The 23,878-nt window shown below is 30.1% G+C and overlaps 3 protein-coding genes and 1 non-coding gene across 4 annotated transcripts; 2 read left to right on the top strand and 2 right to left on the bottom strand.

Annotated features, from left to right (window-relative positions):
* The first annotated feature begins 1,674 nt into the window (after positions 1 to 1,674).
* On the top strand, positions 1,675 to 1,754 carry TRNAL-UAG (transfer RNA leucine (anticodon UAG)). Its single transcript has one exon. It is a non-coding gene; the product is annotated as a tRNA-Leu (tRNA).
* Positions 1,755 to 5,523: 3,769 nt separating this feature from the next.
* On the bottom strand, positions 5,524 to 6,836 carry LOC100789480 (probable dolichyl-diphosphooligosaccharide--protein glycosyltransferase subunit 3B). The gene has a single exon (XM_003536503.5). It carries the CDS (start codon positions 6,708 to 6,710, stop codon positions 5,706 to 5,708), a length of 1,005 nt encoding a protein of 334 aa, XP_003536551.1. The 5' UTR covers positions 6,711 to 6,836; the 3' UTR covers positions 5,524 to 5,705.
* Positions 6,837 to 8,520: 1,684 nt separating this feature from the next.
* On the bottom strand, positions 8,521 to 10,172 carry LOC100788953 (thiamine thiazole synthase 2, chloroplastic). The gene is made up of 2 exons (XM_003536502.5): positions 9,152 to 10,172; positions 8,521 to 9,040 (listed from the first exon to the last, which is right to left on the bottom strand). Exons 1-2 carry the CDS (start codon positions 10,040 to 10,042, stop codon positions 8,876 to 8,878), a joined length of 1,056 nt encoding a protein of 351 aa, XP_003536550.1. The 5' UTR covers positions 10,043 to 10,172; the 3' UTR covers positions 8,521 to 8,875.
* A 7,568-nt stretch (positions 10,173 to 17,740) lies between these two features.
* On the top strand, positions 17,741 to 22,024 carry LOC100788423 (CRIB domain-containing protein RIC10). The gene is made up of 5 exons (XM_003536501.5): positions 17,741 to 18,240; positions 18,499 to 18,637; positions 18,724 to 18,821; positions 19,081 to 19,186; positions 21,141 to 22,024. Exons 2-5 carry the CDS (start codon positions 18,580 to 18,582, stop codon positions 21,437 to 21,439), a joined length of 561 nt encoding a protein of 186 aa, XP_003536549.1. The 5' UTR covers positions 17,741 to 18,240; positions 18,499 to 18,579; the 3' UTR covers positions 21,440 to 22,024.
* The last annotated feature ends 1,854 nt before the right edge of the window (positions 22,025 to 23,878 follow it).

The following is a 23,878-nucleotide window of genomic DNA, read 5'->3' as shown; positions in this document are numbered from 1 at the left end:
ATATGAAAATTTATAATAAAATTGAATTTTGAAAAAGAAATTGAGGATCGGTAAAAATGACAAGCAACAGGAGATGCATTGAAAGAAGGCAAGCCAAGGGTATATTGGTGAAGAAAGAAATGCAATAATGCAATATGAAAATAGTAAAGTAATAGAATGTGCGACACTAATGTGGGAGTGGGACCTTAGCCAGGCTGCAAGAATGGAAATCGCACTGGGGCTCCACCCATTCTCACTTGCTACTTCAATAATGGAAACTATCTACTCTTCCCTGTATGTTTAACACAATTAATCCATAAAACAAATTAACTTCTTGGCTAATTCACCATAATTACTACATAGTTAATTTCTTAAACATGTTATTAAGAATTTGATTTCGATCAGGTATATGAAGAATACTTTTTTTTAACAGACAATTCTCACTGATGATCTCTATATCTAATAAGAAGATATCATTAATATAAGAATAAAATTATCATACATCCAGCCAGGGATATGGATTCAGGAATTCATCAAACCAGTTGTATTTTTTTGTTTTTTGTATTTTAATTACTAAGTATCTAACATCAAATAAATAAATATTTAATAAATAATAACTTTATAAAATTATTTACTAGTTTTATATATAAATTTAAAATTAATTTTTATTTTAGACAATAAAGAAAGAAATATGTGTATTTATACTATTTTTTATTTTACAAGCTCAATAACAATTAAACGTGATAAATAACAATAATCTCACAATAAAAAAATAAACTCATTAAATATAATAATAACTAAAATCATCAAATTTAATAACAACTATAATATGTATATATATATTATAATATGTATATATATATATATATATAATATGTTAATAATTAGATATATAAATATATAAATGAGACTTATAATAATAAAAAAAATATAAAAATATAGTTAGTCTAAGTAACAAATTGATGAAAAATCATAAAAATATTTTTTATCATATCTATTAATTACTAATATACATATCTCTTTGAAATAGAACATAATTAGCCATAAGATATATTATTGAAAAATTAGTATATAATTAGTAGCAAATGATAAAATATATTATCAAATTTATTAATTAGTATATATATTCTTTATTTTTTTAATTGAACTAATATATATATATATATATATATATATATATATATATAAATTATTAATCAGTATATTGTTTTATTTAAAATATCTTTTAATAAAAGTATTAATTATTACTAGATAACATTAAAAGGGGTTTGAGGGAGGGGGCTTACCCACCCACAAATATGTCCCTCCATATGATAAGTTGTGATTTAATGATAATATATTATAATTATGAAAAAATAAGTTTCAATTAAAAGGGTTTAAAGAAAAAACAAAATAATTTTTTTTTACCACGTTCCCACTATATTTATAAGCCTTAATTGTCTTTTTGTTTTTTAGGCAGCGCAATTGTGTTATTTGATTCTCATATCAGTCTTTTTAATTTTTTAATAAATTTTGTTGATGTAGCATTGAATGTAACTGACGTGTTGTCTTAAAAAACTCTTAATATTTACGAACTTTTTATTTTTCAAAGACCAATATTTCAGAAACTAAACTGTAAGCGATAATGACTTTTGTGCCAATATCAAAACATATATTTCTTTTATAAATAATCACTAGAAACACACTTTCAACAACGACAGTTTGGCCGAGTGGTCTAAGGCGCCAGATTTAGGCTCTGGTCCGAAAGGGCGTGGGTTCAAATCCCACAGCTGTCATTTTTGCTTTTTTCAATTCCATTGTGCACAAAATAATGCTGTTTCGCATTGGCTCGGGCAAAGCTTATTTTTGTTGTTTTTCATTTATAATAGTTTAATTTTTGATTTTAATAGTTATAATATTTTTATTTTTATATTTAAAAGGTTCAAGTATAATTTTAGTATCCTTTACTTTCTCAAATGGGTAACTTTAGTTCCCTTATTTTAGAAAATCAATGATTTTGATCAAAATTTTAATTTTGTTACATTTTATTTTTTGTATTTCTTATATGTTAAGTTTTGAGTTCAATTAAATAAAAATAAGAAAAATAAAAGGTATAAAAAATTAAATACTGGATCAAAATTATGAATTTTTAAAAATAATTAACTAAATATTTCTATTTTAAAATGGATAGATGAAAATTAAAGATGGAGAAAAATAGGAAAATCAAAATTGTATTTAAACATATTTTAAAACAAGTTTAATGGACATGTAATGACAATATAAAATAATTTGATATAATTATTACAAAAGTTAACAAACTTACCAATATAATTATTTGCAATTAAAGTACAGTGTAAAACTATTTTATTCTATTAGTGTGTAGACTTTTTCTCTCTTTAAAACTATTTTCTTTTAGTCTCTGCTCATTATTTTTAATCTTTACATATATCATTTTAATCTATTTTAATCTTAGAGATATTAAAAATTGCATACATATGAATTACAATGAGATTTTTTTAAAATATAATGATTAAAATGAAGGGAAAAAAATAAAATGAAAAGCTTTTGTGACTATTGAGATCGAATCAGTAATTAAACATTTATAAAAGAGCCCAAAGGAAAACAAAGAAAACTATCTATCAAACGTTGAGGAATCTACTAGCAAATGCAAAAATATAAACTATGTAGTTTAATGAACAATTCATGTTGAATTTGTAGGAGATAACCTAGATTGGATTCTCACGAAATACATTGTTAGAAAAAGATAAAAAAACTTTAAATATGACTAAATTTATAACGGAAGATTAATCTTATAATTGATTCAATCAACCGAAACTTTTTAGATATATATTGGGATCTCACGGTAGATTGAGAGACAATAATACAATGGTTAAAAAAAAGTTGGAAACATTGGGGAAAATTCAAACTCACGGACCAACGTCTAACGTTTTCGCATGATTAGATAAAGCACCAGCAACAAAGTTAACAATTTAATCAATTTAATAGATTTAGATCGATTCACAACTTCATTTATCGTGCGTTTAAAACTACTTTAAATAAATTGAACATTTTTTTAAAAATGTTCAACTTAAGCTTAATTTTTTACTCGGACGAAGAGGAGTCGGCATGACTCCATTTCGTGCTGTAATCAATCTGCCAAAAAATAGGTGAACTGGTTAATTTTTAAATTGAGTTAACTATTAGTTTGAATAATATAACATGTTAAAATTTTAGGAGGACTGAAACGGGACTAAAATTTTTGGAGGAACCAATTCCAAATTTTACGTATTTTAGAAGGACCAAATCATACTTTATCTTTATTTTAATAAATCTTGTGATGAAACTTGTGATATAAACTCTTTAAAAATATTTAAATTATTGATCTAAATATAGCTTTAATAAAAAGAACATCTAAACTCAGCTTATTATTATATTAATTATTAAAATTTAAACATGGCTCATCGCATACGAGAGGATTCAACGTAATAAGACTTCAATTTGAAGCTAAGCTCAGCCAAGTCACAGTTACAGTCGAAGACAAAAAATGGAGGATAACAAATTAATGGTTCATCTTTAATGGTTTCCTGCTTTGTCAAACGGGTTGAGTGCAACTGGAACTCAAAATACATAACTTTTGATATTTACTTTACACCTTATTTGATCTTTTTTACTCACTACTTCGCTTATTAGTTTTCTTCTTGATTTTTCTCTTCTTCAATTTGTAAATAGGATTAGAGATTATGGAAAGGTAAAAAAAAAAAAAAGTGCCTAACGTATTGCACCTATGTTATGTTGTATATTTTTTGTTACATTGACTACTACGATAATCTTTTACATACTACTGAAACTAGTAAAATCTGATACAGAACCAATTACGCCAAGCAAGTTGGTAACTTACCTTTTCATAACATAAGGAAAATCAAAGTATCAAAACACTTTCAATAAACTGGCTGACTTGAATTTTATCTTCAATTTTCTATTTTCATATTTAACTTATGTTTCAACATTAATTAAGACATCATAGCCAAGAATCAGAAGATTGACCATTAACCTTACACTAACATCAGTCATAAGGTTGACCATTCAACACAAGCTAGGATAGGTTTATATAAGATAATCAGAAGATTCAAAACAGAATGTATTTTCAAACCCAAGAATGGAGTATCTAAATGGATATCTAATGAATTCAGATTTGTTGCAGTCACAAATTCATGCAGTCACTGTAGTCAGCAAATCAAAGGCGTTGGATTAAGATAAGATGAATGGGATTCAAATTTCAGAAAATCAGATTTAACACAACTAAAATATGATCTGTTCAATCTTATCTTCATCTAACAACTCAGTTTTGCTGACTGCAGTTAATATTATACCTATGGCTTTTAAATCTTGATTGAGAGATCAAAAGTAGAGCACGTGAATAAACTGAATATCCCAGTAGAACTAATCTAACCACCAAAATGATGTTAGCCACTCTTCCCTCGCAGTCAAGTTGTTGCATGCGCAGATACCTTACAGTTGCGGAAATTGAACAAAAAAATGTATCCATATAACTTGTTACTAAGGGTTTGCTTGGTTGAGAGGTTGAAAGAGGGGAAGTGAAACTGTTGGAATGAAAATCATTTTACACTTGCTTGGTATAACACAAATATGAAAATCTAACTATTTTACTTCAATTGAAAATAATTCCAAACTGTTTTTGTTAATTTTCACCTTCCAGTTTCCTACCTGCTAAGCCAGACAGAGACTCAAAGTAAAGAATAGGAGAAATTAGAGTATTAAACCCATTAGACTATAAATCGCAGTGTAACAGAGGAATGGCGACAAAATTCCATCTGACACCAAACACAACAAGACTCTCAAGCATCTTCACGAGATCATGCTATGCAATGAACAAACTAACAGTAATTGAATATTGAGATTAGAAGAAAGGTAAAAACAAAGAATTGCTCCTTGTTCAACACAGTATGTTATCATAAAGGATGCAAGCAAGGCTGTGGAAATAGTACCATTTTTTTTGGATCATGACCATATTTAAATCATGCTTTAGGAGTACGTCAATAGAAATAAACTATAAATTTCACGATAAAGCATAGGGGCTTTGGTTTGTTAATCAATAGAAGACCTCGTCAAGTAACTATTTAACCAATTATAAATTTATAATGCATGATGATACTGACAGACAAATGTTGTAAGCCAAGGTTTGTCCATACTTTTACTTAAAACTTTTGGTTCTGTCAAATCTGTATCAGAGAAAACAGAAATAAGATCTCTAAAGTGCAAGTTGTAGATTGTGAAGTGAAGTGCTATGTGGATCAAATTTGGGTAAAGTTAAACAACTGGATAAGAATCTATGGATTCATTAAAACCAAACATTCGATTCTCTCATCCATGGATATAACCTAACCTGCACTTCAGACCAACCAAATCCTAGAGAATACTAATCTCTACATCACTCATGCAATTGCACAATAGCACAAGTCCACATATTCAGTTCAAAGACCATCATTAAAAAAAAAAAAAAAGCACAACTTAAGTAATATAACAATCAATCTAGCAGCACCAATATAGAAAAACGCAATTCAGCATTATGCAACCACCACTAATAACCATAACATGTCCAAACAAAATGTAGTACTCATTACTCAAATTCAAGTTCTATATAAAATCCGGCAAAGTTCTAAACATATGACATTTTCGCTAAGCTTTATAGATTTTAATAAAATGGGAAGGCAGGCCCAGAATACCTCTTAATTCCAGCTAGAGGGCCAAAAGCCGTGAATCCCATACCCAGTCTTCCAATTATCCAAGTAAACAACCTGCTTGACAGCCAAAAACGAAACCAAGAGTGCGAAGATCATGACCACCCTCTGCACGCTGACGTTGCTAACCCTAACGAGTCCGTGGGTCGTAAACGCCAAGAGCAGGCCCACGACGGTGTACAAGAAGCCCACAGCAAAGCCCTCTGCACCAAGCTGCATCCCGGAGCCCTGGTAGAAAAACACAAGCTTGGAAGGGTCGTTGCGGTCGACGAGAAACATAGGCATCTTCCTGATTATGTTATGCATTGCACCAGAAACGCTGAAGAAGTAAACGAAGACTGAACCGGCCAACCAGACTTTAGGGTCGTGGAGTATGGTCTGGCCCGCGATAACTTTTTTTAGGAAAAAGGGGATCCAGATGAGAATGAAGACGGTTAAGAGGATGATCTGGTTGCGGGAGAAGAGAGGGGGGCGGTGGATGGGGCCCACGGAGAGTTTGGTCTTGGATTCAACGAACTCGGCCATGGAATCGGCGAGGCGGGAGAAGTCGCCTTGGTCCATGGGCTCGGAGTCCTTGAGGCCCGCCGTGGGCCCAATGAGACGGATGTGAGGGAGGGCGTTGACGCCGAACTGGGAGAAGGTGAGCTGGGACTCCTTGAACTCGATGTCGCAGAAGAAGAGCTTGGTGTTGGAAGGGTTGTTGGCGAGGAAGGAGGAGGAGACGATGGAGAATTCGTTGCGGAGCTCGGTGAGGCGGAGCTCCGGCTTGTCGTGGAGCTGTGCGGCGTCAAAGAAAAGGAGGATGGAGTAAGGGCGAGGGGTTTTCACGGAGGTGAGGAAGCGGGCGAGGGATTGGTCGTTCAGCCGGATTACGCCCGATTTGGATCTGGATTGCAGGGAGAGCAATTCGCTCACTCTCTCGTCGGAGGAGGCCATCGCGGAGGAGATGAACACCATCAGTATCAGCAACGAGAGCTTCGATAACGGAGACATTGTTGAATGCTTGGGATGAATGGGTGAAAGGAGGGTTTCAAAGTCTCCGATCGCGAACACCTTCAGTCTTTCTTCCACAATGTCACTCCTCCTATAATCCCCAATTTCCACGGGGAGAAATGTTTTGTTTCCTTATATATCTTGCTTCAATATTATTAGTCTATGAAATTATGATCCCTTATTTTTTAAAATATCTAATTTTAGGTCGTTTTATTTTAAAATTTAATTTTTTTATTTTCTTATTTTAAAATAAAAATATTAAATTCTTTAATTTTAAAAATTAATAATTTTGGTAAAATTCTTAATTTTATTTCTTTTTTTATCGAATTGAAGCATAAACCTAATATATTCATTTAAGGTATTATAAAAAAATAGCTTAATTAATTATAAAGTAAAAAAAAATCAAAATTAAAGATTAAAGTATTAAATCAAAATTGTCAATTTTTTAAAATATGATAATCAAATATTTGTATTTTGAAATAGATGAATTAAAATTACAAAATTTTTTAAATAAAAAATCAAGTATTTATATTTTAAAATAAAAAAATTAAAATTACACATTGAATAAAATAGATGAATTAAAAATATATTTAAGCTTATATTTTATGTGCAAGTTTTTTTTAAGTGATTTTATGTGCTAGTTATTCACTCTAGTATAATTCAATTGAAGTTAAAAAAAGGTGCAATCGTTGATTAAAAAAAGTCAATTGAAGCAAATTATTTCACATCTTACAATTGTTTCGGCTTAAATAATAGTTATTACTTATACTAATTTTATTTGAGTTAAACATAATTATTTACTTGAAAGATACATGTAGTCTCTAATATATAAAAAATTAAATACTTATATTTAAAAATAAATAAATAATTTATTCTTTATCTTTTTTTAAATCTCATTTATAATAAATTCAAATATACAATTTCAAAATTTTCACATTTTATTTTTTAATTATTTTTAAAAACAATTAAATTAAGCATGTTTATGTTTATATAGTTTTTTAATTTTATCCCAATTAATTTTGCTTGCATTCTATATAATGCTAGAGAGTTTTCAAATTATTTTTAATTTATAATATTGAAATTTGAATATAAAATAAAAATATACTTGTGTAGGATATACAGTATACTTTGTTTTTGTAAAAATAAAAAACACAAAGTACTCTATAAGTTGAGAAGAGATCAAGCGACCATGTGTATATTTTACAATAGATAATATTTATGACTCAATCTCAATATCATTTTTTTAAAAAGAAATATCAAAATTATTAGTTAAAGTGATATAACTTCTAGTCAATTCATTTACACATTTTTTTAATATCGTTACTTTGTTTAGATCCAAAAATGTATTAATGAGAAACTTAAAATTTTTCTTTACACAATTATTTAAATATGTAACTTTTCATAAATAATACGTTTAACAAAAATATTTATTATTAATTTCATGTGCAAAATTATGTATATGATCTATTACTAGAAGAAAACTAAGAATATATAACTCAATACTTTTTTTTCTTATATATTTTTCTTTATCAATATTTTTTTAATTTTTTTTTCTTATATATACCTAAAGGGATCCCAAAGTCCCTCGTTGGATCCGTCACTGATCCTTACTTAAACATTTCGTATATTTTTTATTTTCTTATGAATAAAATTTACAAGTTATGAGTAGAGAAACAGAGAAATTGACTTATCCCTGTTTTAATGACGTTAATAATACTTTATTTGGATGTCTGTAATTTTTTCACATAGAGACGTCGTTGAATGAGAGCATATCGTCCATTATGTGGCAAAATAAACTTTAGCCCCAAAATATGTTAACATAGCCTTTATTAACGTCACTTTCTTACAATTTACATAACAATTGAGTGGATACTATCCCGTAGACAAGCAGATACCTTATAGAAAGAAATATACTGGTCACTTTTCATCGATTGAGAATAGATGAAAAAAATTAAGTGGCGTCTATCTCTCCCATCCTTGATAATATATGGTTTCCTCTGCTATACGTGGCACGTGCTGTCCAAATACAATGTAACAACAAGTATTGTCTCCTTCATAATTCACATGTTGTTCATTTATTCCAAAATTAAAATCATAATTAAGTAGGGACCAAACAGAAAGAAAAGAAAAGAAAAGCTATATATCTAGCTAATTTGAAAGTAAGTTTAAGCATCAACAATTTCCTCAGTGTCTGCAGAAGCGAAAATAAGCTGGGGTTCTTCCCTTCCAACTCCACACGTTCCATCAATTGCATTGTTCCTCCCCAACGCCTTCAACGCCAAATGAGCCGCCTTCTGCCCTGATATCATCATCGCCCCAAACGTCGGACCCTGCATATATCACCAACAATATTATTGAAAATGTTTTATGTAGACAAATCTTGTGAATAATAATAATATACTTAAGTAATTAGGACCAAGATTAGAATAGAAACTGCATACCATCCTTGGGGAGCCATCAATTTCTGCCACCTCCATGCCGGTGACAATCATGCCGGGCACAATCTCCCTCGTGAGCCTCACAATAGCATCCTCTGCAGCATTCATATCCAAAGCCTTCATTCCAGGAACGCTATCAATCATGCCAATACTCTTCAACCTCTTAACCCCGGTGGCGCCAAAAGGTCCATCGTGCCCACAAGAGCTCACAACAACCTTAGCCTCCATCACGTTGGGGTCCATGCAAGACTGCGTGTCATGGTTCATCGAAACCAGAGCCCAGTTGGTCACAACCCCTGCAACCCTCCCTTCCTTCACGATCAAGTCCTCCGCCGCCACCGCGTTGAAGAGCTTCACGTTGGGCCTCGCTAGAAGCCTGCTCATGATGGTGGACGTGAACAAAGCCGCGTGCTTTATCACAACGTAGTCCTCTTGCTCGTCGTACGCCACGCCGAGCTCGTCCAGGAAGAGGTGCGCCGGCTTGCGAACCACCATGGCGGAGAAGAGTTGTCCGCCGAGCCACGCGCCGCCGCCGGGGCTCACGGACTGCTCGATTATGGCGACGCTCACGGCGGGGTTCTTGCTGATCTCGTACGCACAGGAGAGCCCCGCCGAGCCGGCTCCGACGATTACGACGTCGGTGTCGGCGTAGGTTATCATGTCGGTCATGTAGCGGCGCGTCATTTCGCGTGAGACGATGGATTCTTTGATGGGTTGGAATTTGAAGGATTGGAGGTCGTATGGGGGTTGGGTTAGGGACATGGAGATTGTGCCTTGTTTGGATGAGAATAACTTGGTGGTGGGTGCGACGCGGGAAGAATATGTAACGGGCTTTCCGTGGAAAAATGAGAGTTTCGGGTTTGAAGAGAGGGTTGTGGTTGCCATGGCAGCCATCGTTTCAGATGATGATATTTGGATTAAGAGAAAAGGTAAGTAGAATAGTTGTTGGGACTTGATGATATTATTGTTGGAGTGGAGTGGGGTTTTATAAACTGAGACTGGGAGTGATGAGTGGAAATATCTAGAAAACTGTATGCTTTTTGCGAGTGGAGATAGAATTTGAAAGGCTCAGGAGGGTTTCATTTAGGATATTTTCATGTAAAGTGATTGATATGTTTCCAAATCAAAATCCATGGTTCATGATTACGAAGCAATGTTCATCAGTTTGCCCCAGCTGCTTCATCAAAAGCCGATTTCAAACACTCTTTCTAGTTTACTCATAAATATCTTAATTATTGTTAATTTGATTGAAATTTTCTTTTGTGTTGTTAATTTGATCCAACACTACTCTTGTGTTTTTTTTATTATTATTATTATGATATTAATGTAAATTTTTCATCATGGAAGTAATATTAATATAAAATATTTATCGTCAGAAAGCCGTGGTCAAGAATCATAAGCACAAATAAAATTGATATTTTCTTTTTAATATAATCTATTTTATATCTAAGATCAAAACTTTAAGTCCTAAATAACTTAATTAAATAACATAAATCGTTAAATCACTACCACTTATTTTAAGTCCTAAATAACTTAATTAAATAACATAAATCATTAAATCACTGCCACTTATTGTTTTGAATAGTATTGTGTTGTTTCAACAATTTCTAAGCATTTTTAGTAAAAAGAAAATTATTATTAATATAATTTATTATAAAATTATTATATATAATTATTTATAATAAGACGTGAAAATAAAATATCTTTAATTGCATTATCATATCAGTATATATATTATTTATTTATAAATTAATTTCACTCTGGGATATTATCTTATTACTTTAATACTATTTAATAAATTTACTGAAATACAGCAAAAAAAGGCTAGATAAATAGTATAATAAAACTTTGTCTCAAAATTAAACTTGGTACTGGTATAACTCTAATTACTTAATGTTGCCTGAACATATAAACATTAAACTCATAAATAAATTACACTCTCCTCATGTCAACATTACACTTGTTATATCCTCTCGTGATAAAACATATAAAGTATAAACTTCTCTTTCTTGACAAATCCACATCCAAGTAGATAATACTTTACTCTATTTTCAAAATTTCTGTTAAAATTTTCTTCTCTTATTTTAAGATGTACATTTTTCTCCTTTGAAGCATGCAAAATATATATATATATATATATATATATATATATATATATGTTAAAATTAATGGAATGCATATCATTTACACTTTCTTGTCTTGAGAGATTTAAATATTATATTTTATTTCTTTTCTTATTTCAAAGTAGACAATTTTCTTATTTAATAGATGAAATTTCACCACACATTTTCAACATTTTTATATTTTCTATTAAAATACTTCCTACAATCTGAAATATAAGAAAAAAAATTAATTTATACCTATTAAAAAAATTAGTTACCATCATGTTGATAGTCTCAATAAAAACATTAAGTCATTTTCTAAAGTATCCTTAACATTTAATTGCATAGAACAAAAAAATAAAGGTTAATTGTTAAAAATAAAACTCTAACTAAATCAAAGAATATTTTAGAGATGATATCATTAGTCACCAAAATTTATTTAAATATTAGTTCATCCCACATAAGTTTTTTTTGTGTGCCTACATTTCGATCTCGATATGGATGTATCACCATAATTTTGGTGTTTTTTTTTTGTCTTCATAAATTAAAATTTCTTATTCCATTTAGTCCCAAAACATTTTTTAATTTTCACTATTAGAGAAACTCTATTAAAATATAAGGTGACAAATAAAGTGTCACCTCAGCACGTCAATTGTAATCTAAGTAAGAATATATTTGTCATGTAATGTAATGTTGTCACATAATTAAAATTGGAAATTAAATTAGAGAAAATAAGAAAATTGAAACCCCTTTATTTAGGTAAATCCTTATTGAAAATCCTTGAAGAGGGTGACCATTGGGGATTTGGAGGTTGGGGGAGGTCGGCGGTACTGAGAAGGCGAAGTCTTCTGGTCTCAAGGATAAATTTGGAAAGAAAAAAAGAAAAAAAAATGGTCTTATAATGATAAAGATTGGAGATAAAATGGTCTTCTAATGAAACATTAAATTAAATTTAAAATATAAAATTTACTATAAGATGCTTAAATTTGAATTACAGAAAAGAAATAAATTTAAACTTGATTGACTGTTCTATGTAATTGATATTGCATTTCATGATTGATTGGTATATTAAAAATCCCAAACTGTGGGTTATTGTGATTTCCGGGTTCTATATATATAGGCCACGTGGTTCCAAGACAAAAGAGGCTCAGAGAAGCACCAACCAATGGTTGTATGGGTTCTATGCGGGGACCTTTGGACTTTCATTTAAAACTGGGTGCAAGAAAAATGGACCTTCTACCAACAAGAGGCCCAGTCATCACAACCTACAACGCTACAAGTTTACAGTTCCAGTCTTGCCCAACTCATCCAAATGTGCCTTTTTTTTCTAACTCCAGGATTTTAGAGATATATAAATATAAACAAATTTTACAATTCTAAACTTTTGAACGGATAATTCTCACCAATTATTAATGCATTTTATTTATTGTGTTTGGTTTACAGATTTATTATATGACGACGACGATATAGGTTCACTCATAAACGTTGACGGAGCCAGGTCTTAGGTGTAATGAATGATATTAATAATTATTAAAAAAGCGATATAATTTATATGAACATATATACAAGATCAGCAACAATTAGCTATAGTCAATATATATCATTCCTAAGTTTTCATGTTTTTAAAATCTTTGGACTACAAACTTTTGTCAACGCTAATAAATACATTTTCCTCGATGTATATATATGATGAAACAATAATTTTTTTCAGTACGTCTTCATTGAAAAAAAAAAAATAGGGGAGTAGCTGCCGTGCACCTCTCAAATGAACCTGGCTCCTCTGCCTATGAAATCAGTGTACCCATACCCAATGTGCAACAAAGTGCAATGAATATAAGAAAATTAATTAATACAGTTCATTATCAACAGACTCTAATTAAGTCATCAATGATAAGAAAACCTTGTACAGATCTTTGTTGCCTACATGCAAGAATAATATTAATTACGTTATAAAATCTCGTTTCTTTAGTTTTCTACTATAATTTTAGCAAGTCTAATGGATATATAACTAATTAAAGGAAAAATATCTGAACAAAATAACTTGTTACAAAAAATAACTATTGTCTCTTACCAAAAATAAGAAAATACCTTGTAGTATGAGGCCCACAAGAATATTTTGTTTGGGTATCAAGAAAGATACAAGGGCTATGCCTCCTAACAAGAAATAACTGGCGTTCCAACGTGCTTCCAACAATTCTGAGATATGCCAACTAAGCAACGGAGTTTGAGTACAAGAGGTGGCTAGTGGCTACGTAGACACATTGAGAGGTATTTTGTTCTTTTTTTCCTTGATTTTAAATGAAAACTGTACTAACAGTGACATATGGAAGAAAAATGTCAACATTATACAGCATAATTAGTGTGACCTTCAGAAAAAGGCATAAGCGGCTTTGGAAGTATTTTCTTTTCTTTGACACCTTTTTCCTTCTTATTTTTCAACACTGGAATGCTTTTCTGGACTTGTTGCTGGTATGGTAATGGTACACCATTATATTTTGTAACATAAAAATAAAAAGTAAAAAACAAATTTTCTATAGCTTATAGATTTGTTTTCTTATTTTCTTCTTCAGTGTTCACGAAATTTTTTATCCAAACATTTCAAGTAAATGAAATTAAGGAAGATCTTATTATTATTTTGATTTTTTAAACTTGATAACAGTTTACTGAAATAATCTAACTAATTAACTTAGTGCACTAAGTTATTATCAGTATTTTTCAGTGTAAAATGATTCAATTGCTTTAAACTTTAACAATGTTAAGTTAGATAGACTAAATTATACAATTATATTTTTTAACATGATAATTAATAAATGGTTGGTTTAAGTTATACTGATTTCAATTTCCTTAAATAAAATATTAAATTTGAGCCTTATAAATAAATAAATAAATAAAAAGAAAGATTCTTCTAAAAATGATTAATTAATTTCAGACAAAAATTAATCATTAATAAAATCACTTAATACTCTATACCAATTAAATAATAATAGTAATAATAACAATGTAATATGGATATCTCTTGAGAAAAGAAAGTGTAGTTAACTCTAACAACAATGGTTTAGCTCCTCTAAAAGGAGAAGTGCATATATAACCATACCATATATTTTTTTAATTAAATATTATTATTAGACTTTAGCCTTTAAAGTGCACCCTTATTTAGAATAACTAAATCTAAAAAATAAATAACATATACATTAATAATGTTATTTTTTTTATAATATCACATCACAAACCTTTATTGTATGTTAAATTTAATAGTTTTTATATTAATTATCTTAAAAGTATTTTTTTTACATAAACAGTACATGCCTATTAAAAACTATTATACTAATATATTACAAATTATACCATTTTTTATGTCAAAATAATATTTATTATTTCTTCTTCTTCTTATTAATATTTATATTTAATTTTTAGCTTAAAAATATATCATAATTGAATAATAAATTAATAAAATTAAAAGTACGTCATAAAGATATATTTTGTAAAAAGAAAAGAAAATTAAGCAGTTAACAAGCTAAAGTAGTCAAATTTAAATTTCATATTTTCAAAATAAATCGAGCTAAAACTATAAGTTGATTTATTTAAATAAATGAACAAGACGCGATTGACATACTACTTGAATTTCAAATCTTTAACTTAATTTCACTAGTTCAAAACACTAATATTAATATTATGGTCAGGGCGACCACAATACCACTACACCCAAAAATAATGGTAACAGACACCATATAAGAGTAAATTTTGATTAAATAATATATCTAGCTATCATGGACACTAAATTCGATACCAGGAGGAATTAATGACATTCATTCATATGATAATTAAAAACATGATTTTCAATGTGTTTTTTTATGATAAAACTTAATGTTTTTTTAAAAGGATGATAAAACTTAATGTTATAAGTATGTTTTATAGTATTTTCATTTAAAATTTATGTACTAAAGTCTCACTTTTTCTTTAATAAATTTTACATAAATCTCAAATACCAATATAAAGCATAAATATGCATATGATATTTATGTTAAATTTATTAAATGAAAAATGAGACTGATTCAATTTAATGAAAAATGAGATTGATTCAATTTAATAAGATTGGATAGTAATCATGAAATCATAAGTTTGAAACTAAATGCATTATTGTAGAAAAAATAATTTATTAAAAAGGTAATTGCATCAAAACTTAATGCATTATAAAAAAAGTGTAAGCTTCTTGCATCAGTTTTTAAAGAGTCCATTCTACACGTTAATTGATAAAATACGGTGACTAAAAGATTACGCTATAAATATTGCCTGTTTAAAAGAAATTTCTTCAAGAAAAGTATATAAGAACATACTTTATGATAAATTAAAAATATTAATTTATTAAAAATTATATTGCAAAAAAAAAGAATTTTAATTTATTAATCATAAATAAGTGTCACTAAATTTCTCGCACAAATCTTTGAAGAGTTTAAATTGACAAATACGATGCCTAAAAAAGATTACGCGATAAGTTTTGCCGGCCAATTCTATAAATTTTCCAATAAAAGAAACAATATAATTTGTGGTTTTTATTATAAATAAGCCTATTGTACCAATCTTTAAACAATATAATTAATGCCTAAAAGATTACATGATAGTAATTATTAGTTTATTACCTATCAAAAAATTCTTCCAATAAAAGAAACAACATAATTTAAGATCTTGCAAAAATTTGAGTTTATTAAAAAGGAAACTGCACAAAAGGTTTAATTCCGATTCATTAATTAATAATATATCATTTTGATCTGGCATTAATCATATACTATTGAAAGCAAAGATTTTAAGATGAGGTTTAAGATTTTTTTTTAATCTTTCTAAAATATTCAAAATTTGGAATTGATCTTTCCAAAAAAATATTTCATTTTATAATTATTGTACAAATATCTTTGACAGAATCTCTGTTTAACATATCTGTGTCAATTAAGCGGATTCACTAATAGATTTAACACATTTAATGAATAATAATATCTTAAAATTTTAGAGGGACAAACATGAGATGATTTTATTTTGGATTTCGCATATTTTAGAGAGATGAAAATATACTTTAAGTTCGGCCTTAAAATAATTATTGTAAAAGTAGTTTTTTAAATGGGATAGGAAGCGCTTGTTTCAAGTTATCACATAGGATTCTTGAAAAAGTGGGTTTAAAAACATAATCTTGAACACTTATATAAAACTTGCATTAAAAAACACTTATATAAAACTAAATAAATAAATGAATAATAAGAAAGTCTAATTAGTTGATTGAGCACGATATAAGTTTGTAAATAAATTCTCCAATATCGTGTTTAGTTACCACCTAAAACAGTATTAAACTAAATATTGAAATTAATATTTCTCATAAATAAAATTTGTGCGATGAGCAGTTTACATTTAAAGTCACAGATGCATCGATGATAGGTAGGTGAATAAACTTTTCCTTTCTTCAACCAGGATAAAAAGCCTTTCCTTTTAAGTATAATAATCTAATAACTTCCATTCTTATGTAGATTTTATTTTTAAATAATTGTTAATTATAACTAATTTACTTATTGTTCATACAAAACATTAATGTAATTATAAAGATATCTAATTGTGGTTAAATAATATGTATGAGTTATTGTAAAATTTTAATATTTATTTTTGTTTCTTATGAATAAAAAGAATACTAATATACTTAGAGAATAATAAATTAATGGGTTAAGCATGCATTTTATCTCTCAAAATATAATAAATTATAAAAAGTTTATTCACTTTTAATCCTTACATTAATTAAAAGTTAGGTTGTTTTAGCCTCTCATTAGTTTTTTAGGACGCCTCTCATTAGTTATTAGTTATAGTACTAAAAATATGTATTTTACTAAAATATATTCGGACTCAAATATAATTAAAATTGTGTATGATAGATCAAAATATAAATAAAAGTCAACTAATTTCTTAAGAATAACATTTTTAAAATATTATATATTTTATTGAAATTCTATTTTTAATAATTCATTTTTAGATTTGACAAGAATTTTTAATGAAAGATATTTTAAGAAAAAATATTTTAAAATAAGATTAATAAAACTAAATAATATTAATTAAATTTTTTAATCAGTACAAGTTAATTTTATTTATATTTGAGTACGGAGGAAGTAAAGACTTAAAATAAATGATTTTTTATTATAAAAACTACAACCAAAATTCACAATATTTTAAAAGACAAAAATAAATTTAATTAGCAATTTATCCAATTAAATAATCACTTTCTATCCTTCTTTTTTTTGTCCAATTAAATAATCACTTTCTGTACTGATTCAACTAATTGCTTTATGAATGAATTAATTATTTATCATAGCACTATTTTTCCTGAGTTAGGATAGAGTCCCTCCCCCCCACCCCAAATAAAAAAGAGGATAGAATATCCACAACATTAAAAATATTAAATATTTTACAGCTAAGCAAAATAACAAAGAAAAGGAACTTACTCGTGTAGTTAGAACATAGAATCATAACTCAGGAATTAATCTTCCAAGTTCATGATTTTAAACTGAGAGGGCCATTCTTTACTGTATCGAGGCTCACCAACCATCAACCAAGCACGGCAACTATAAACACCCATACCATAATGGACATTCTCAAATAAACAATCCCATTAAACCATATTATTAAATTGCCTTCCATTTTCGAATCTTTGTCCTAATTTTTTTTTCATCTTAAACCAACCCTTTCTCTCTCTCTTTCTCCCCATTCTAGTTTTCAAATTTTCATTCATGGATGCCCACCTACTATTCCTCTTCTCCTAGAGGCTAGAGGCATCTCTCTTTCCCTTCCTTCTCCTCCCTCCAATCAAAATCTCAACTTTTTTAGACCCATTTGATCTTTTCTTCCATCTATTTGATCTTTGCATGTGTCAGCACTCTCCACACGAGTTTCAGAATGATGGTGAATGGAGCACAGAAAACATAGTTGGATTTCTTTCAGCATCTCCATCATAATCCTCTTGGGGTACTGTATTTTTTTTAATTTTTTCTCCCCTTTGAATTTTTCTACTAAAAACCATTTGAAAGTGTGAAGTTTTCATTTTTATTTTTTAAAATTAATGAGCAATAGCATCTTCTTTGTGCTCAATATTCAGATGCCAATCTTCATTCCTAGGAAACAAAAAAAAAGGTTCCAAATCACATGCAATGAAATCTTTGCTGATACTCCTCACTGTTTATGGAATTAAGCATTTGTATTTAACAACACTCCATTTTCTGACAGGCAAAAGCATTTCCAGGTCAAGAATTCTCGGTCTCTAGTTCCCATTTTGTCATCATATTGTTGGGGCTTGTGATCTGCACCATGGCAACCACATTAAAAGGAATCTACAAGAGTTTCAAATATATCACCCAAATATTTGGTAATCCTTTATTTTTGCAATGTGATTTTGGTTTTCTGGGTTTTTGTTGTTGGTGGTGCTAAGTTGGGAAATGGGTGCTGTTCCAGTTGTGAAGGAGCGGGAGATGGAAATTGGGTACCCGACAGATGTTAAGCATGTGGCTCACATTGGATGGGATGGCCCCTCAGGAACTGGACCCAGTTGGGTACGGAGCTGATGTGCACTTTACCTCTCCATTTATGTTTCAACTATCTAAGATCCAATTTCTTTTTTGTCATTTTCTCTATTCTTTTCTTCTTCTTATTATTAGAAAAATTAATCCACGTATTAGCGGCACAAATGAGTTTTACAGTCTCATCCAATAACTATAGTCATACACCTATTATAATTTCTGATTGGCTCGACCGTATAAATTTTTTTACACTGACATGTGCATGGAAATTAAATTCTATTTTTTTATGCAGATGAATGATTTTAAAACAGCGCCTGATTTTTCAACATCACTAGGAAACTTGGGTGAACTAAGTGACCCCAATGCTATGGCTGTCACTACATCATGGTCCTCCCAAGGTATGCTTTGCTTCGAACTCCTCATACAACAAAATTTCATCTGAGTCAAGTGTTGATTTTTGTTTCCAATTGTGGTGCCATTAAATATTGAGTTTGAGATACTGTATTCATGTGGAACCGTGCGGTGTCCTTAATTTAAAATAATACAAATAGGTGGCCCTTCACGGGTTAACTAGTAGAAAGGGGTACATGGATTTGATTATTGTTGTGTCTCTTGATTATCTTCTAGATAAAATTGTGAGGCTTCCAAAAGCTATCTAGATTCTTTGCCTCCGTAGGAAGAGTTTGGCTGTTATGTCACGAGCAAACTCAGCTCCAACGTGGGGAATCTAATGGCTCTTGGCTTTACAATTAACACTGTTTCAAGTGGACCACACAAGAATTTCTTAAACGGAGTGGTTTGATTGTATTGAATTTAGTATTTAATATTATATGTATATATCACTGTGCTTGATAAGAACATGTTTTGTTGGTCTTTAGTTTTTCCATGTGGTAAGTTTCCTCAACGTGATCGAGTTAAACCCTTAAAAGAACTGAACAACCTAATTGAATAAAGCTACAAAACTGTATGAATAGTTCTATTAGTGGAGATCATAAGATTTGTTCTTATTGGTGTGTGATTAAGATGGAACCACCATTATACAACATTACTAATTACTATGACATTCTAATATGATCTCCAGAAATATGTTGCTATCATGCATATGAAATATATAGCTAATTGTAACCTAAGAAGCACAGACACTTGTTAATACTGCATGGATACTTCAAGTACTTTTAATTGCATTTATATAATTTTTATACTCTTACTTTTTAAACTTTTTTTTACCAATACTGGTTGGAATAACACAATAATTAGATTTTTTTTTTGTATTTTATTATATTTATAATGACTTATTCTCATTTTTAAACATGAAGTCTCTACTGCGATTTTAATTTTAATTTTATTTTATGTTAACTTTCGATTCACATTATATATATTATAGCAGTGTTCTGTCCTATAATTTTTAAAATTTGCTGTATTTTCTTATGTGTTGCATTGTATCTATCCTGTATTGTATTTGTGCTTCCTAGGCTGTAACAGGCTAACAGCAGCCAATTTAAACGATCTTTAGTTTTGATGCCTGGGTATACACCTGATCTTAACTGTTAAAAAGCTATGACTGTATTAATTCAATGATGGGTAGTTTTTGAAACTGTATATTTTGGGAATCATGGTATGTTTGAAGGCGATTGGTTGGTCTAGCTAAGAAGAATTTAGCTGTTGTGCTTTTATAATATGATATATGATATTATTTTATTTAAATTACAAATTATTTTAGCTGTGACAGTGACTGTGACTCTGAGCTACTATGCCTTTCTTGAAGGGGAAAGTATTGACTGTGTTTTTGCATAAACAATATGTTCAAGGGTGGGTTTTGGTGCATTTGGAGTATCTGATTCCTCAGAATTAAGAATTTAACTGAAAACAATGTACTGAATGTAGTGATATTCTCTGTTTGAAAGCTGCATTCTATGCTCAGAACTCGGAAGTACTAGTTTCATATGCTAAGAAATTAGTTTTAACCACACAATTGTGTGTTTAAAATAGCCTCTCTATCTGCAGGGTGATTTTCTTTTTCCGGAAGTTGTTTGTTTTCCACCCATGTTACCTTTGACTGTTGTCACTGTACATTATTGATTTCACTGCAATTATGCAGTTACATACTAGAATTTATTTTATTTCCATTGTTTGTGAATTGTGATTATATTTCCTGCTAATTCTAGGAGAGAATCATGAGCAATAAACATATAATCTTTTTATATTCTTCAAAATTTCTTGCTGGTGTAGGAACTATATAAATGTAAATCAGATCTTGCTGGGTTACCTAGTGCGATGGATTTATTTACTGTTTGGATGTTATTTATTATTTTTCTGTATAATAATCATTCCTTACTTGAACCCTTTGAACAGATTTTGAAGTGTCCACAGGAAGCCAACCAACATCAAACATTTACAAAGGCATCCCATCTGCAGGGGTTTCTCATGCTCCTAAGAAATCCAAGAAGAAAAAGACCAAGTCAGCTTCCCCTTCCGAGTTGGTATCTGCTTCATCAAGACACTCAAGAGCAACAAAGTCTAAGGCTACATATAGTGACAGAGAAGCAACACCCTCTTCCGAATCGCTATCTGCCTCATCAAGACACTCAAGAGCAACAAAGTCTAAGGCTACATATAGTGACAGAGAAGCAACACCAATCTCTCAAAAGTAGCAGGTTCAAGACTATGGAAGACTGGAAGTAGTGAGAGGAAAAAAAAATCATTGTGAATAGCCAGATTATGCTCTCATCTGGTAATCCATTAGGAGAAGAAAGATAATAAAGGTTGATTTGAAAGTTTTCCTGCTATTTAGTACATCCTAATCCGCAGAGAGAAAAACCAAATTGCTTATCTTTTTGTCTAAAGGCTGAGAATACAAGTGAAAACCCAAAAGGAGGTTTTTCTTGGATGATAGAATATGTTGAGTGTTTGGTCTTCTCTGAATCATATACATCCTTATATTCGTTAGTTATATTGTCAGTTTTGCAGATTAAAATGAATGGACATGGAACAAGGATATACCAATAGATGCCTATTTAACAAGATTATTATGCTAGCAATCGATGATTCTTGAAGTAGAATGTAATCAGTGCACTTATATACATTGAACTGCTAGTGCCCAGAGAAGGGGATTGCAAGTTATTGGTTTTACTTTGACATGTTAGCAAAAAAATTGCAATGGCCCTCGGTATCCTCTTTGCTCCATGATGTTCAATTGTTCATCACTCAATTGGTCCTTGAATGTGCATTGTGTTGTATGTTTTGTCTTTTTTGTACTTTTTAGTAGTCCATTTATACAACTTATGTGAACCTTTTTTCTTTATTAGATTTCTGAGTCTTAAGCATGCATAAAGGTCACCAAAATATGGAAATGCCGTGCTTTTTGCTCCATACCAATCATAATCCAACAGGGTTGAGTCTGAGAAATTGGGCTAGTATCACGATTTGAATATCCACCAAGAAGTGCCTATATTTAATGTATAGCCATGTTTGGAGTAAGATTATTGTCTATAAGTGATACGCATAGAATAAAAAAAAAAAATATAACCTCTAAAGGAGGACAAGTTGATAGATTTCATTTATGCACTATGACGTGTTTGTGACTGAAAATGATTGGAGTCACTAATTTGTCCTCTTAAATCTTTGGAAGATACTGATGAATTCACCTGATGATTTGCCTATAATGTGGATATTATATGATTTTTTCCAGGTAGGATAAGAACATATCCATAGATCAACTTCTCAATCATAAAAAAAATATGATGAGTTTCTCATGCATTCGTTCGTTAATTCATTTTGAAATTCTGTTTATTAATAGTTAGTTACCGCTTGCTTTCTTTTTTCTTTTGCTATTGTAATTGTTTTTAATAAAGAAATTGAAAGTAGGATGAATTATCATTCTTTTTTTGTCCTTGCAAGTTGAAACCCAAGGTAAAACGATAAACATGCAACGGTGAAGAACCTTGAAATTTCTCCGGCAATGAATGGTTTTTGCCCCCTCTTTTCACTACCTCTGCCTCAGCCATAAGAAATATAAGAAAAGAAAAAGCAGAATATCATGTTACAACGCGAATACGAAGGAGAACGCTGTCGAGTAAACCAGAGAAAAACTCAACGCTGCAAAAATTGGAATGTTACCATAGATAAGTAGATAAATAAGACAAGATAGAATTACAAATGATTGTGTTAGAGAAAGAAAAAAAAAAATAGGCCGACACCAATTGTGAATAAAGACAAGAGAAAAAAAAAGTAGTCAAATCGTGAACAATAAAACAAGATTTATAATCAAACATTATCACATGATTTGATTCATGTAGACAATCCAATTAATGAGCAAAGGTTAATGTATGCTCTTGTTGTACTAGTTGTTTACTCAAAAACAAGATAGTACGTGCTAATAGAGGCCCACAGAAGGGTGTAACAGGAAAAAAAAAGTATACGAATTTAAATGGTCGTTAGTAGTAGACTCGCCAAATCCATGCCCAACTTTCCAAATTTCATCACTACCATTTCTCACTTTCATTTACTCTTATTAGAGAAACCAAGTTTGGGGCAAGTCTATTTCCAACGCCTACAATATTAATCTAGATTGTGGACCAGCTTTTTGAGCGTGGAACCTTTCACAATCTAACCAAGAGGGACACTAGTTGAAGTGTCACTTTCTAATACTTGTAATAAGGAACCTATTTTACTCGCATGTGATATTGTGATATAAAACGAACCACAGTAATAATCATGGGTGCTGCTTCAATGCTTCTCCCTCCAGAATCTCTTTCTGTTGCCTGTTAATTTCTTGGCACAAATTAAAGCACTTTCGTGTCCCCACAAATTACCCTGCACTGCCCGGCTACCGTGTAGCTATTACTTAATATAAATTATGGAAATTTATATACAATTTCGTACGAGTTTCTAGTCTTGTTTAATCAAAATTGAAGTTTTATCTTGATAATTTATGTTTCCTTTAATGCAAACTATTATCCCAAAAATCAGTGCATGTTTGGTTTATTATTCAACTTGTGTGCAAATTTTGAAACAAAATCCAACGGTCCAACAGAAATTGAACTCAAAAGCAAGGGTGTAGATACTTTTGTAAAATTCTTTTTGTTACCAAC

This window comes from Glycine max, chromosome 10 (genome assembly GCF_000004515.6).
Source record: "Glycine max cultivar Williams 82 chromosome 10, Glycine_max_v4.0, whole genome shotgun sequence".
NCBI classification, from domain to species: Eukaryota; Viridiplantae; Streptophyta; class Magnoliopsida; order Fabales; family Fabaceae; genus Glycine; species Glycine max.
Note: the sequence above shows the minus strand (reverse complement) of the source record. Positions and strands in the feature narration are given on the sequence as shown.